The following is a 12789-nucleotide window of genomic DNA, read 5'->3' as shown; positions in this document are numbered from 1 at the left end:
GCATTCAGAAAGAATGGTCTTCTCTCCAGAAGTGCTGAGCTCCTCTTGCTTCTCTGGACTTTGGATTTATAGATCTGTTTTGGGGTTAGCAGATTTGAGGGTTTCTCTTCCACATTCAGTGAGGTTGTCTAATACCCCATGGTGACATAGAAGAGAAAAGGATCAGCCTGCTGATAACAGGGCTCAGTTTGCTTTTAATATGTCTGCTTTCAGGTTTTCGGGAAAAATGACATGTGGTTTTGGGTCATTTTCTCAATGATCCATGTTTTGGCCTCGCTGGCTCTCAGCACGCAGATCTACTACATGGGCCGCTTCAAGATTGGTAAGTGCTGTGACTGAACCATCTTGCTCTAGGGTGTGCAGGTGCCTCCTGTCCTCACCTGCGTGAGTTGCCAATGCAGCACATCTGTGAGCATGGTCCTGTGGCCTGTGCTTGTGTTCTGGGTTATTCTGTCCTCTCATCCATCTGATGCTCTTCCTGGCCTCTGAAGTCCTTGTGCTGCTGCTTCCCAGACCCATGGGAGTCAGCATGACCTGTCTGCTCTGTGGTGGCAGAAGAGCTGGGCTCTGAGGGAGTCTGCCCTTCAGCTACAGCTCTCCCTAGCGCTGTGCTCAGAGTGGTGAGCTATGTAAAACCCTGTCATGGGGTGAGGGGGGAGAGGGTCTGGTGGGGAACCTGGCTCTTGTGCTCTGCTTACAAACATATTTCTCCTTCCTCTTCTGCTCCTGTCTGCCTCAGATGGCCCTGACTCAGGTAACTGTCAGCAGCTCTCATTTTTCTCTGTTGAACTGATTGAGCAGCGGCACAGCAGCTGGGGATGCATGGATGTGTGTGGGGAGGCAGGCTCGTGTGCCACCTGGGGTCGGCACTTGAGAAATGAAGTCAGTTCGCCAGCAGCACTGCCAGTCCTGTTCCTTGGCAGAAAGGTGGTGATATAGCACAGGAGAGCTCTGATCTTGACGCAGGAGTCTTTTCAAGCTCGGCATTTGTGGCTGAAGAGGGGCATGTGTGTGCATGTATGTTTGGCTTTCCCCACTGCCACTGATGGCTCTCCAGTGAAGCTTCTGCAATGATTTTGAGAGCAGGAGTGTCTGGAGCGCGCTCCGCCCCTCTGGGACTCTCTTAAGGACTGTGGGATGAGTTTCTGCTGTTTCCCTGCTCTGGCAGCTTGTTCCATGGAAGGTGCTTTTTCTCCTTCCTGCACACACCTCTCTCCTCCAGAGATGCAGTTGCAAAGCCAGCCTGTTTATGTGTACAGACGGGGCCTATTTGACTTCTGGGCAGTGCCAGTGGCAAGGGGATTTTTTTTTTTTTTTTTTTTTTAACCTGTCACTCTGGCCAAATGCCATCCACATCCTGTAGTGGCTGCCCTAGTGCTCAGCGCAGACTGCTCCCAAAGGGCAAGAAATGAACCTGTGGACACCCTGACCCTCTGCAGGCTGAGTCCTCTGTTGTCAGCCAGTGGGTGTCCACGTCTTTTCCCCGTAGGCATTTTGGAGCTCACTCTACTGGCTTTTTATTACCCTCTTCTTTGGCAGACTTGGGGATATTTCGACGGGCAGCGATGGTGCTGTACACGGACTGTATCCAGCAGTGCAGTCGACCAATGTACATGGTAGGTGATTTCTCATCTCGGCACCTCCTGCAGCAATTACTCACTTTCTAGGCAATGTGCAGAGGAAAGAGTTGTGGCTATTTGAAAAGTGATGCTTCCCTTTTCCCACAAATGGTCGGGTAAGTGTAGATCTCTGCTGGAGCAGTTTACCCCCAACTCTCAGGCCTCCCCTGAGCGAAGGCTTGGTGAATAAAACACCAGAGCAAAGGTGAGACAAGCATGATAGGATTTATCTTTGCTCTTGTTCTCTGGGGGCATCTGTTCAAAGGGATGGGTATGAGGCTCTGTGCAGCGCAGCCTCTCCAGAGAAGGTAGCAACTATTTTGGCTCTGTGGCTTAAGCAACAGCTATTGCTATTTCTACAGCACCTCAGGGCAGACAGCAAAAAAGTAAGAAACAGTAGCTGTTACCTTGTGTCCCACTGATTACTTTCTTCTTGACACAGAGTGCTAATTAGGGCTTGAAGCCAAATGAAGTTTTTATCCATGAGCATCCTTTTTATTTGTATTTATTTATTCTCCCATCTCTGAATAAGTGTCAGACTGAGTTTTGCAAGCAAACCTGGTGCGTTCAGGCATAAAGTAAGCCTGGCCAGCCTGAAATAGCTATGTCATCAAAGCAGCTGTAAGCATAAATGCACATGCCCCACAGATGTAACCCTTCTGCCTGCTGTAGTTACAGTGCTTCCCTAGCTAATGGTGAGATGAGTGAAAAAAGGCTCTGGATATGTGCGGGATGCTAGCCAAAGCTTTCCCTACTGCCTCTTTCAAGCATGTCCTTTCTCTGTGCAATAACTTTTCTGTAAAATGGTGGGAGGGAAGGAATCTAACTAGAAAAACAGTGGAAACAGTCAAAGGATTTGCAGGACCTCCTGAGACTGATCCTTAAGTGCTGGGCTTGTCCTTTTTTAGATGTTTAGTCTCCTTCTTGCAACACTTTCTTCAAATTTGTGAGGGCCAGAGCAGTTTCCATCTGGCAAAAGCTCCGGCAGAGCAAACTTCAGAGCCAGGTGCATGTGTGTTTGCAGGAACCAGACTCCAAATCCTCACGTAATCACATCCTGAATTACTGAGGCAAAGGCCTCTTTTTGCATTTCCTTCTGCTTTCATACGATCATCAGTGTCTTCTCTTCAGGACAGGATGGTGCTGCTCATTGTTGGAAACCTGGTCAACTGGTCCTTGTAAGTAGTGGGGTGTGGTTGTCTTGCGTACTTGTGCACGTGGGCAGCAGGATTCAGTATTGACACACAGGTGGTCTGAAGTGATGGGGAAATGCAGCAGTGTCTGTGCAATAGTCCTATGCTGGGGCCTTTCTGACATGTTTTGGCAAAGAGCTGGATCCGATGAGTGCTGAATGGTAGGCAGATCCATAGGATGCAGTGCAGCACTACAGAGCTACATGAGGCATCCCTCAGCGTTTCAGCTGGTGCTCTCATGGCTTGCATCTGGGCGAGCTTGTGTAGGTCTGGCCTGGTACCGTGGTGCTGCATTGTGCCATACACAGGCTTCCTATGTAGCTGGGAGGTCTCTGGCGCAGCCAAGATACAGGAGACTCGACAGACGCTGGTTAGTCACAGTTACAGAGCCTGGCTCAGCAGTAACTGCATGGATGGAGGGATCAGTTCTTGGATGAGACTTAAAATCATTGCCCCAGGCTCTTGCTTTTCACTAAAGCTGCTTCTCAGGGACATGCCTTCTGCTAAACCTACAGATCTGGGGCCAGCTCCTACTGAGTGAGATGCATTTGGCCATGCGTTGGAAGCAACCCAGGGCCCTTGCCTGTCCTCTGGGGTCTCCGGTCGCTCTCAGCAGTTGACCATGGCTGAGTTTGCTCTGCTTCACTTCTCAGCAGGGAGCAAAGGCGAATGGTGCATTTCCTTCAGGGAACTGGGAGGCTATGGCAGTGTTGCTGTGTCCTGTGGTCTGGGGGGAGCAGCGCATGGCGGTCAGTTTGGGGATGTACCCTGTCCCCAGTGAAAGAGGCTGTCTAATGTCCATTCTTCACTCTCTCAGTGCTATCTTTGGGCTGGTGTATCGGCCCAGAGACTTTGCCTCCTACATACTGGGGATCTTTATCTGTAACCTGTTGCTGTATCTGGCTTTCTACATCATCATGAAGGTAAAGGAGGCAGCTGTAGCTGTCCCTGGGATGTCTGTCTCCAAAGGGGAAGGGATGGGCCTCTTTTTTTGGCTGCAGTCTGGGTTCCTGTGGTGCTGCAGAGGGATGTGGAGGGGCATTGTGGGGCTCAGGGTGGGACAAGGTGTTGGTGTTGGGGAGGGATGCTGTGTAGCCATCTCGGGGGTGGCTGGGCTGTGTCTCCCTGGGGTGGGCAGCCCTTCGTGGATGCAGATGGTCCAGGCTGGTGTGTCAGCCCTATGCATGGCTCCGGCCCCGGGAATAACTCAGGGCACGTTGTGAGGCTATGTCCCTGTCTGCAGCTCCGCAGCTCTGAGAAGCTCCTGCCCATCCCGCTGTTCTGCATCGTGGCCACGGCAGTGGTGTGGGCAGCCGCCCTCTACTTCTTCTTCCAGACCCTCAGCAGCTGGGAGGTAAAGTTCCCCTTTCACTGTCCTTCTGTCTATCTCCCGTCATCTTTCCTTCCTGTTGTTCGTTTTACACAAAAAAAATACTCTGGGGAAGAGTCTTGGGCTGCTCATGGAGAGCTGAAAGGGTTTAACTCCTTCAGCAGACTGGGAAGGGAGCATGGGAGACTGTGCTGAGCCAAAAATGACTGTATGCATGCAGCTGTGGAGAGACTATTTATGACCCAGGTGATCCGGAGGTGACTGGTCCTCACCAGGGGACAGAGGAGGACCTAGGGGTCTGAAAGCAAAACTGGACAAATCCTGACCAGTGCTGGATGGAAGACTTCTTCCTGGAGCAGATGGCCAATGGGGAATAACCTGCCTGGGGTTGTGGGGGCTCTCCATGGCCTGGGAGGCTCTTAAATCCTGACTGGATGCCTTCTAACAAGATACCGTGTCCATCTCCATGGAAGTGAGGGGCTTGCCGCAGGGTGGTCTGGTGGAGGCTGTGCAGCTTGTGCTATGCGGGACCTCAGATGTGGAGACCAGAGGGGTGCCCCCAGCTGTGGGTTGTGGCCCCAGATCCATCTCCAGGTCTAAGTATGACATTGTGTTCCTGCCCTGCTCTCACCACATGTCCAGCCAGCACAGCACTTTTTCCTGGCTCCCGCATGGAGAGTTAAGACAGGGCGATCTCCAGAGGGTCCAACGTGGCCAGCCAGGGCCCTGTGTGAGTGGATATCAGGTCCTGACACCCTGCCTGCTCCCCTAGGAGACTCCAGCAGAGTCCCGGGAAAAGAACCGGCCGTGCATCCTGCTGGGCTTCTTCGATGACCATGACATCTGGCACTTCCTCTCCGCAGCTGCCTTGTTCTTCTCCTTTCTGGTGAGTCCTGCTGAGCCTCCCACTCTGCTGTATGGCCTCACCCTCTCCTCTTCCTCCTTGTCCCTCTCTATCCGCATGGAGCTGTGGCTGCCCCAGGGCCCCACAGAAGTGCCCCAACTCCTCTGCTTGGCTCTGCCTCCAGACATCCTTCACAGTGGGATGCTCCTTGTCAGTGGGATCAGGGATCAGTCTTCCTCCTTTGGCTTGTTGCTCCCTGTGCCTCCTAGCCTCAAATTCCCTCTGGGGCTGTGGGTTACACAGCTGTTGTGAGGAAGCTGAGGAGCTGCTGGTGTGACCAACCCTCTCATGAGTTTGTGAGGACCTCCCAGAAAGGGACCCTACTCCCTTTGACCCAGGCAGTAGGGTCACTGGTGTGGAGCTTAGCTCAATCCTGGGCTTTCCCTCACTTCCATAGTGACTCCTGTGCTCCTCTACTTGATACCTCTTTTCAGGCCTGATGGTCTGTGTGGTGGCAAAGGTGGAGGCATCCCCTGCGGTGGGGTCACAGCATAGTGTTTTGGGGAAGTGGAGAGGAGACCTTAATCCTAGCTGTGCAAGGTGCAAACTGTTTGTGAAGGAGCTGCCTGGCCACGTGCAATGTCTGAGCTGTGGTCAAGCAATTCCCACCCTGCTGCCTCCTGGATGGTTCTTCAGAGGCTAGTGATGAGGGACCAGCTTACAAGCAGCATCTCCATCGTGGTTGGGGCAGGATTACCTGCTCAGGTCCTTGGGGTACTCTAGGCAGAGCTACCTGTTAGCTGTGCTGCCGGAGTGACTTGCTGGGAGTGTCACAGAAACAAAGTTATCTGGCACATCTGCATGGGTTGCTGTTGTGACTCCTGTATGTGCTGGAGACATGGCCTAGGTGGAGCCCCCCTGTGATGAGATGCCATCAGGAGCTGGTCATTCTCCCCAGCCGTGGGCTGGCCAGCGAGAACTGAAGCTGCCTCGCGCTTTCCTCCTCAGGTCCTGTTGACCCTGGATGATGACCTGGATGCAGTGCGCAGGGACAAGATCCCGGTGTTCTGAGTCCTCAGGGGACGGGGCCGCAGGGGTGTCCCAAACCGCTCAGCCAAAGGCACTGGGCCACCGGCATCTGTGGAGAATGAGCCTGCTTCCGTGGCCGACAACCCCGTGGGAGCAGGGGAGCTGGATCCCACAGCAAGCACGAAGGGGTGCTGTGGTAACTGAGGCGGGACCGGGAGGGAAGACAATGTTTGCTCCTTTCCCACTGCACCCTCTGGGGCAGGCACGACCCGGCGGCTGAGGCCAGTGCACAGCCCTCTGTGTTGTAGGTCCAGCAGGTGCTGGAGCCAGTGAAGAGGGAAGAAACAGGAGGTGTGTTTGAGCTTTGCTTCCCTTCCTCCCTGCTGATGTGCTCCGCTTCCTCTCCAGTGAGCAGGCTTGAGAAGTGCAGCGCAACTCCTCCTGCATCAGCAGCCGGCGCCTGTACCCTGCAGGCTGCTGCCCTCAGAGAGTCCCTTCAGCAGCACAGGGAGAGCGTTTGGTTCCTGACCCACAGCCGCTGAGTGAGCAAAGGACTCCAGGCTGAGGTGGCAGTAGGGGACTGGTTTCTTTTTTTTGTTGGAGAGGCTCCTCCTGTAGTTGGTGGGGAGCCACGGTAACAAGAGAAACGAGTCCAAGGGACTGCAGTGTTGGAGGGAGATGGTGGACTAGAGCTGCCCACGAGTGCTCTGCCAGAAGCAGAACCTCCTGCCTTGCTCTTGCGGCCTCTCTCACTTACGCATATTGAACAGCCTCACTTCTCTCTGGTGGCTCCTACGCAGGCGCTTGTCAGTGTGATGGTCTCCTTCACAGCACCAGAAGTGCTGTCCTCAAACAACCCTAAGAGAGACGGTGCGGTGAAGCTGCAGCCTTGTGTGCTGGGTAGCTCTTTGGCAGCTCCTTGGCTCCTGCTGCATGGCCTTGCTAAAGGGGTAAGGTGGAATGGGGAGGCTGTCCAGCAGCCTCAGACTTTCTCCTCCCACAAGCTTGCTTTGGGGAAACTTGGCAAAGCAGGTTCTCTTATGGGCTGGGTTGAGCTCTTTAGCTAAAGATCTGGACCAAACTTCTTTCCTTTCCAACTTTTCTGCATCTGAAATAAGTTTTTAAATGGCTTCTGCATTCTTCCCGAATTCTCAGTTATTTAAAAAACAAGAATAAGGTGTGAATTATTTCAGGCCTTGCATCTAAAATGTGACCCGTTTTGCTAATTTTGAATTAAAAAGTATTCTTTGAGGCCTGCTGTCCTTATTCTTGTCATTGTCTGAGCATTTTTCCTTTGGTGTATGTGCATGTACACAGTGATGCAAAGGCTCCATTCCACTTGTGCTTACCAAAGCAGGAGACTATGGTAGTTTTCTACTCCGAGAAGTCTGTATCTCCTAGAAAGGTTTTGCACTAGCTGGTTTTTATTTTTTTCTAAGTTGGGGTTTGTCAAGATGGTCAATAAAATGAATGTTCTTGGCTCCCTGCTCTGCAGGTTGATCTGAATTCTTGCTCCAGCTCTCAGCAGCAGCAAAGAGAGCACTTGGGGCAGAGGGGTGCGCAGTGGTGTCACACAGCTGCTGTCATCCTTAGGTCCTTAGGACCCTCACAAACAGTTTCCTGAGCATTAGTACAGATGACCTGCTTGTTCTCTTAACCAAATTGCCTTTGTGGGGCTAACTGGAGTAAAGAACGGACACTCTTGTTTATCGCTGTAGCCCCTTTGGCAGAGTGAAGAGAGGGCTAGAGGAGGAACAACACAAGAGGCTGCCAGCAGCTATCTTCCCAAGCAGAGCTGCACGCCTATGGAGAGGTAGCCACATTTCAGGCAGGGTGTGCCAGAACATGCAGAAGGTGGTGGTGGTCCCTGTGTGCTGCGTTTTATTGCAATACTTTGGGTGTGACTTGCAGGTTTGCCATGCAGATGGAGTTGTGAACGTTCAGTGATGCTAGAAATAGGGGTAGGTTTCTCAGGCTTGTTGTGAAGCACGAGCTTTTCTTCCTTAACAGTGTCAGCATGGGCTGCAGGGAAGGAGATGGCGCTTGCTTTTGTCTGAGTAGCACCAGCAGAGGAGTATCAGGCTGAGGATAGTCCAGATTTTCCGTTCAGTTACCTTACAGCCTTGCCATATGTTCTTGGTCTGTCTAAAATGGCAGAATTCCCAATATTAGCTACACAGGCTTGCCTGCAGCTTCCTTTTTCTTCCCATAAGGAAAGACTGCCAGGAAGTCTGAGGTGCAAAAAAACCCCCAAATCCTTACTGCCAAGTGCAGCAAGACTAAACCGCCTCCATCAGGGACTCCTGGTGAGGCTGTGGTGCTCTGTCTTGCCCAGCACAGTTACAAACATGCTGTGCAGGTGGAGCCACCTGGGTTTCTGTACCTAGAGGTATATGAATGTTTGACCCAACAGCTTTTTTGCAACATGTGCTCTGTGCTGCCCCGTCCCCCTCCCTGCAAATGCAAGGGCTACTGTAGGACCCCAAGTACTGCACTTCCAGTTCTCTGACCAGTGCAACCAAAATTTGTTGTAATAATATCTGGGGTGTGCAGGATGTGCTCTTTCCAGAGCTCTACTTGGAGGGCAGGTGGTAACGTGCAGCGATAGCGCTGCTGCCAGCACCATCCATTCGCTGCCTTCTCTCTAGTCCTGGCCCCAGCACCAGGAGCAGAGGTCTGAGGCACGGCTGCATGGAGCCCTGCTGCATGGTGCCACCTGGAAGCTGCATGAAGAGCTGCAGTGGTAGATCTGGTGGGAGGTGACGTGCTTGTGTGATGGTCACATCATTTGCTGCTGAGGTGAGCTAGGGAGCAAGTGGGGCAGTGCTTTGGAGCCAGGACTGGGGGACGTAGCAGGAGAAGGAGGGGAGAAAATTTCCTGATGGAGTCCTCACCATGGGCCTTGTGTGAACAGGGTCTTGCTCTAGCAAGTGCCTGGAAAAGTTTAGGTTGAGCCCCCTGTGCGCCTTCAGGGTGGGTTACAAGGCTTTGTGTGGAGAGGTGCTTGCAGGACAGCAGTGCTGCTGTGGGCAGGATAAATCCCTGGGTGCTGGGGGCACATGGGGTTTGAACACAGCCTGCTAGCACCAGCAGGTTGAGCACCAACTCCCATGAAGCGCTAAACCAAAAGAAGCCTCTACTTGAGGCAAGGTCTGCCTTGCTCCTCTGGGACCTGGAGAGAGATGTGTAGATCTCATCTAAGGTAGGAGCTTGTCAGGTGGGAGGCTATGCTGGGGTGATTAAAGGTGCTTGAAGTGGAGATACTGCCCTGCTGTTGCCTGAGGCTCAATGGTTAAGAGCATCTGCCTCCTGTAGGAACTGCACCAGCCTTTAATCTTTTAACTGCCTGGTTTCTCTGGTGTCCATGCAGCTGCAATTGCACCATGCAAAGCACTCCAGAGCCCACTGAATATTTTCATATGAAGTGGGCAGCCTTGCAGGACTGCCCTTACCCCATGTTTAGGTGTGGAGAAAGATGAGCACCTTTGCCTCTTGTACAAGTATGTTCTGCTCTTGGTGTATTTTGCGGTGCGCAGAAGTCAAGGACGTAGGACAAGACGTTGGGGTAGTAGGAATATTGCTTCTGTGCCAGACTGAAGAAGGGCTTGTGTGCCCCAAAGTTTGTCCAGTTTTGGACACACATTTTGATAAAAGATATTCCTTCTCCTTGTGTCTTCCGTAGTCTGTAGTCTCAGACCTTGTTCTAAGCTTGTATTTGTTTCTAACCAGGAAGCCGGTTATCTTCTCTAAATACGAATGCGAGAAAAAAACCTAATGTTGAACAGCAGTTGGAAGGCTCAGTGTAGGAGGTAGAAGAGCAACATACGGGCTTGCTGGGCTAAGCAGAGATGAGCGCAGTATGCGAATAGCAAGGTGGTAGCAGCAGTGAGGGAGAGAGAGGTTGGGGAAGGGTGGAGAACATCACAGAACAAGCAGAAGAATGTGAGAGAATTAAATTAAATACAAGGAAAGGCACCTCAAGCCTAAGAGATGGGAGGAAGGGTTGGAATCCTCTCCCCGCTGCTTCTGTGCCTCCAGCTTGATGCATCAGTTTTTAAAAATTTCCTCTTAGCTTTGCCCTGCCTGCCGGTTTCTGTTTGTACTTCAGTTTTCCCACCTAGCTGGTGCAGGGCCCAGCCTGACCCGGCGGCTGCAGGGGTGCCTCGAGGGCTCTGGCTGGTGGGGTGTCTGGCTGGGGACAGGGGCAGCTCTGTGTCTCCCAGCTGTCCTAGTCAAGCTCGACTATGCAGCCCTCTGCACCTGAAGTGTGGCTTGTCCCTTTAGTCCCACTGCCCTTTTCCAGGTGACTGCCCTCAGGGAATGAAGAATGGTAGGTGGGGGACCTGTGTTCCCTGACTTGCAGGTGTCACTTTGTTTCACCTTTCTCTGTTCAGAGTGAAACAGTGTTAGTCAGAGGTGTGTAGGGAGACAAGCGGAGCAGCTGGTGTACATTGTGTTAGGAGGTGGGGCCCTTCTGCTGCCCACGGGCCGGTAGCGGCGTCCCTGCTTTCCCCCATCATGTGCTCATCCTTCCTATGCTCAGCACAAACTATTTTAACAGCTCTTGAAAGGGAAGCAAACAGTTAACTTTTCTGGTGGATCCCCTCCTCAGTGAGTTTAAGCGGCTCGCTGTAGGGGCTGAGGAGCTCAAAGGCAGCAGGAGCTGGCCTGGCTGGAAGTGGCGGCTGCCAGAGTAACTCTTGGTATGTTGTGGAAGTTGTATCTGCCCAGGAACATCTGCCCTAAGCTTTTCTGCAGTTGGTCATTAAATACTCAGGCTTATTTGCCAAGTCATGAGACATGTTTGCTGTTTTTATGAGCAAAAGAGCTGCTACCACTCAGGTTTGTATAACTTTTGTGTTACACCTCCTGTGATGCCTTCCCCATTCCTACACCAGCCTAGGCCTCTTAGCGTTTTCCCAACTAAAAGCCAGTGCTGTGGTTGGGTCAAGCGATTTTGGGTGGTGCATGGCCAGAAAGCTGCTGCTGAGCAGGCTCTGCTCTACCTCCCCCCCAGCAATGTGACCTGTCTCTTTCCTCTACTGTGCTCTTCTCTTTCCACAGCTCCTGGTCACCTGAACCTGCCTCCCCTCTCCCACAGCTGTGTTGACCTCAGCCATAGAGAGGAGGTGGATACAACCATATAGTCCCTGTTTTCTCAGGAAATGCAAAGTTGTTGTTCTGCCCGGTACAACTCAAGGGAGACAGAAATAGCTTTTGTATAATAATAATAATAATGATGAACCCCCCCCTCACAGTTTAGGGAAGTTATTAGGATCATGCAAGCTGACGGTGTTACAACTACCACTAAAACCTCTGGGATGGTAGAAGAGCAGCCAAGGCAGGAGGAGTATGCTGTGCTTTGAAATGCGAAGGCACAGTTTTAGGGGAAACATTAACTTGCCACAGCTAAATGTAGATTTTGTGCCTATTAAAACAGCGGCATCTACACAGAGCAAAAGGGTCCTTGGCGAGGGAGGAAGTTAGCAATGACAGCAACAGGGAGATACTGAGTTTATCCAGTACCTAACAGGGTGTATTTGAGACTGAGGTACGCTGCCTGCGGGTGTGTTCCACCTCTAGCTTAAGATGGGGGAAGAAATACTTTGAGCCAGTTTCACTTGTGCTTTTGTATGTGGTTTCCCTCATGTACGCGTGCACGTGGCTGTACAAAGCGTTTGATGAGCCCAGCAGGTCTGAGGGCCCCAGCAGCTTTCAGCCTGGAGGAGGCCCGGAGGGCTGACAAGCGGGACCTCACTGCCCCAGGGGCGCTGCTGGGGCCTTGGTGGAAACTGCGCCAGCAGCCCTGCTCCATCTCCCACAGGTAAGTACTGCACCTGCATCTGTTGTAGTTAGCCAGTGGCGAGGGCATCAGCCCAGCCTTGGAGGTATTCAGATGCCTCCTGCCCTGTCTCCCCTGCCCTCTACTACAATAGGGAAGAGCTGGTTGCTACAGCAGGGAACTCCACCTTTATGCATTGTGCTGTCGACATGCTGACCCTGAAATTGGGGCTGTTGCTCTTGGGCAGTGCATGGTGCAGTTAACTAGCCCTGCCTGCCAGCTCTTGGGCCTGAGCTGCCCTCTCAAGGTAGGGAAAGTGGGCTGAGAGTAGGTTACTGTGACTGCTCAGAGACTGTCCTTAGTCGTGCACACATCTTCCTGATGTTCTACTGAACCGCGGCCATCTCTGTTTTTAATTTAATTCATTAAATTATAGATACTGGCTGTCGCTAAAGTAACAAAATAGAAGCTCATCTGTCTTAATACTAAATTTTAATTGAAAAAAAAAAATCATCTTCCATAAAGGCATCTTCAGCATCCACAAGAATCTTGAGGTCTACAAGTAAGGCATCCTGGAGCCCCTGAAAGGAATTGTTTCACAGCAATTCTGTCAGCTCCTCCTGTATTATGCAGCCTCCCAAAAAGCCTTTACTTACCTTGCAGCGTCTCTGTGCCAGTCTCATCTCAGCCACATCCTTTAGATTCAAACGGTGACAAAAGAACTCTCTCGGTGCACTTCACAACCAACACGGCAGTGCATGATGAGAAGCATTTTATAAAGCTGAGGTTGTATCTTAACACAGTGATCACCGTTATCTGGGCAGGGACAGCATCTGCCATGCATTATTTAGGTATGTCATCACCAGTATATGTTTCTTCTGGATTATGTAGTTTTATATATCTAAATAAAAGTGGTGCATAACTCTGGTATATGCAGAGGTTATACATCAGTGGAGAACTATCATTGTAAATTACACAAAGCTTTTATTTTT

At 51.6% G+C, this 12789-nt stretch overlaps 1 protein-coding gene across 5 annotated transcripts in view; it reads left to right on the top strand.

Moving 5' to 3' along the window:
• The window catches only part of SIDT1 (SID1 transmembrane family member 1), a 56444-nt gene that overhangs the window by 40972 nt on the left and 2683 nt on the right, over nt 1-12789 (top strand). The window contains exons 19-26 of one of the 5 annotated variants that reach the window (XR_012996180.1): nt 214-322; nt 740-754; nt 1540-1616; nt 2751-2797; nt 3630-3735; nt 4056-4166; nt 4915-5028; nt 5995-6965. Coding sequence is in view for 4 of the 5 variants with exons in the window: in XM_076348229.1 (XP_076204344.1) it covers nt 214-322; nt 740-754; nt 1540-1616; nt 2751-2797; nt 3630-4035 (654 nt within the window). In the remaining variant the exon portion in view is untranslated. Of the gene's footprint in view, nt 1-213; nt 323-739; nt 755-1539; nt 1617-2750; nt 2798-3629; nt 4167-4914; nt 5029-5994; nt 7267-12789 lie in introns of those variants that run through there. The other 4 variants (XM_076348215.1, XM_076348248.1, XM_076348229.1 and 1 more) reach the window with 4 other exon arrangements.

Source organism: Aptenodytes patagonicus, chromosome 1 (genome assembly GCF_965638725.1).
Source record: "Aptenodytes patagonicus chromosome 1, bAptPat1.pri.cur, whole genome shotgun sequence".
Taxonomy (NCBI): domain Eukaryota; kingdom Metazoa; phylum Chordata; class Aves; order Sphenisciformes; family Spheniscidae; genus Aptenodytes; species Aptenodytes patagonicus.
The sequence above is the reverse complement of the archived record's forward strand: the minus strand, read 5'-3'. Positions and strand labels throughout refer to the sequence as shown.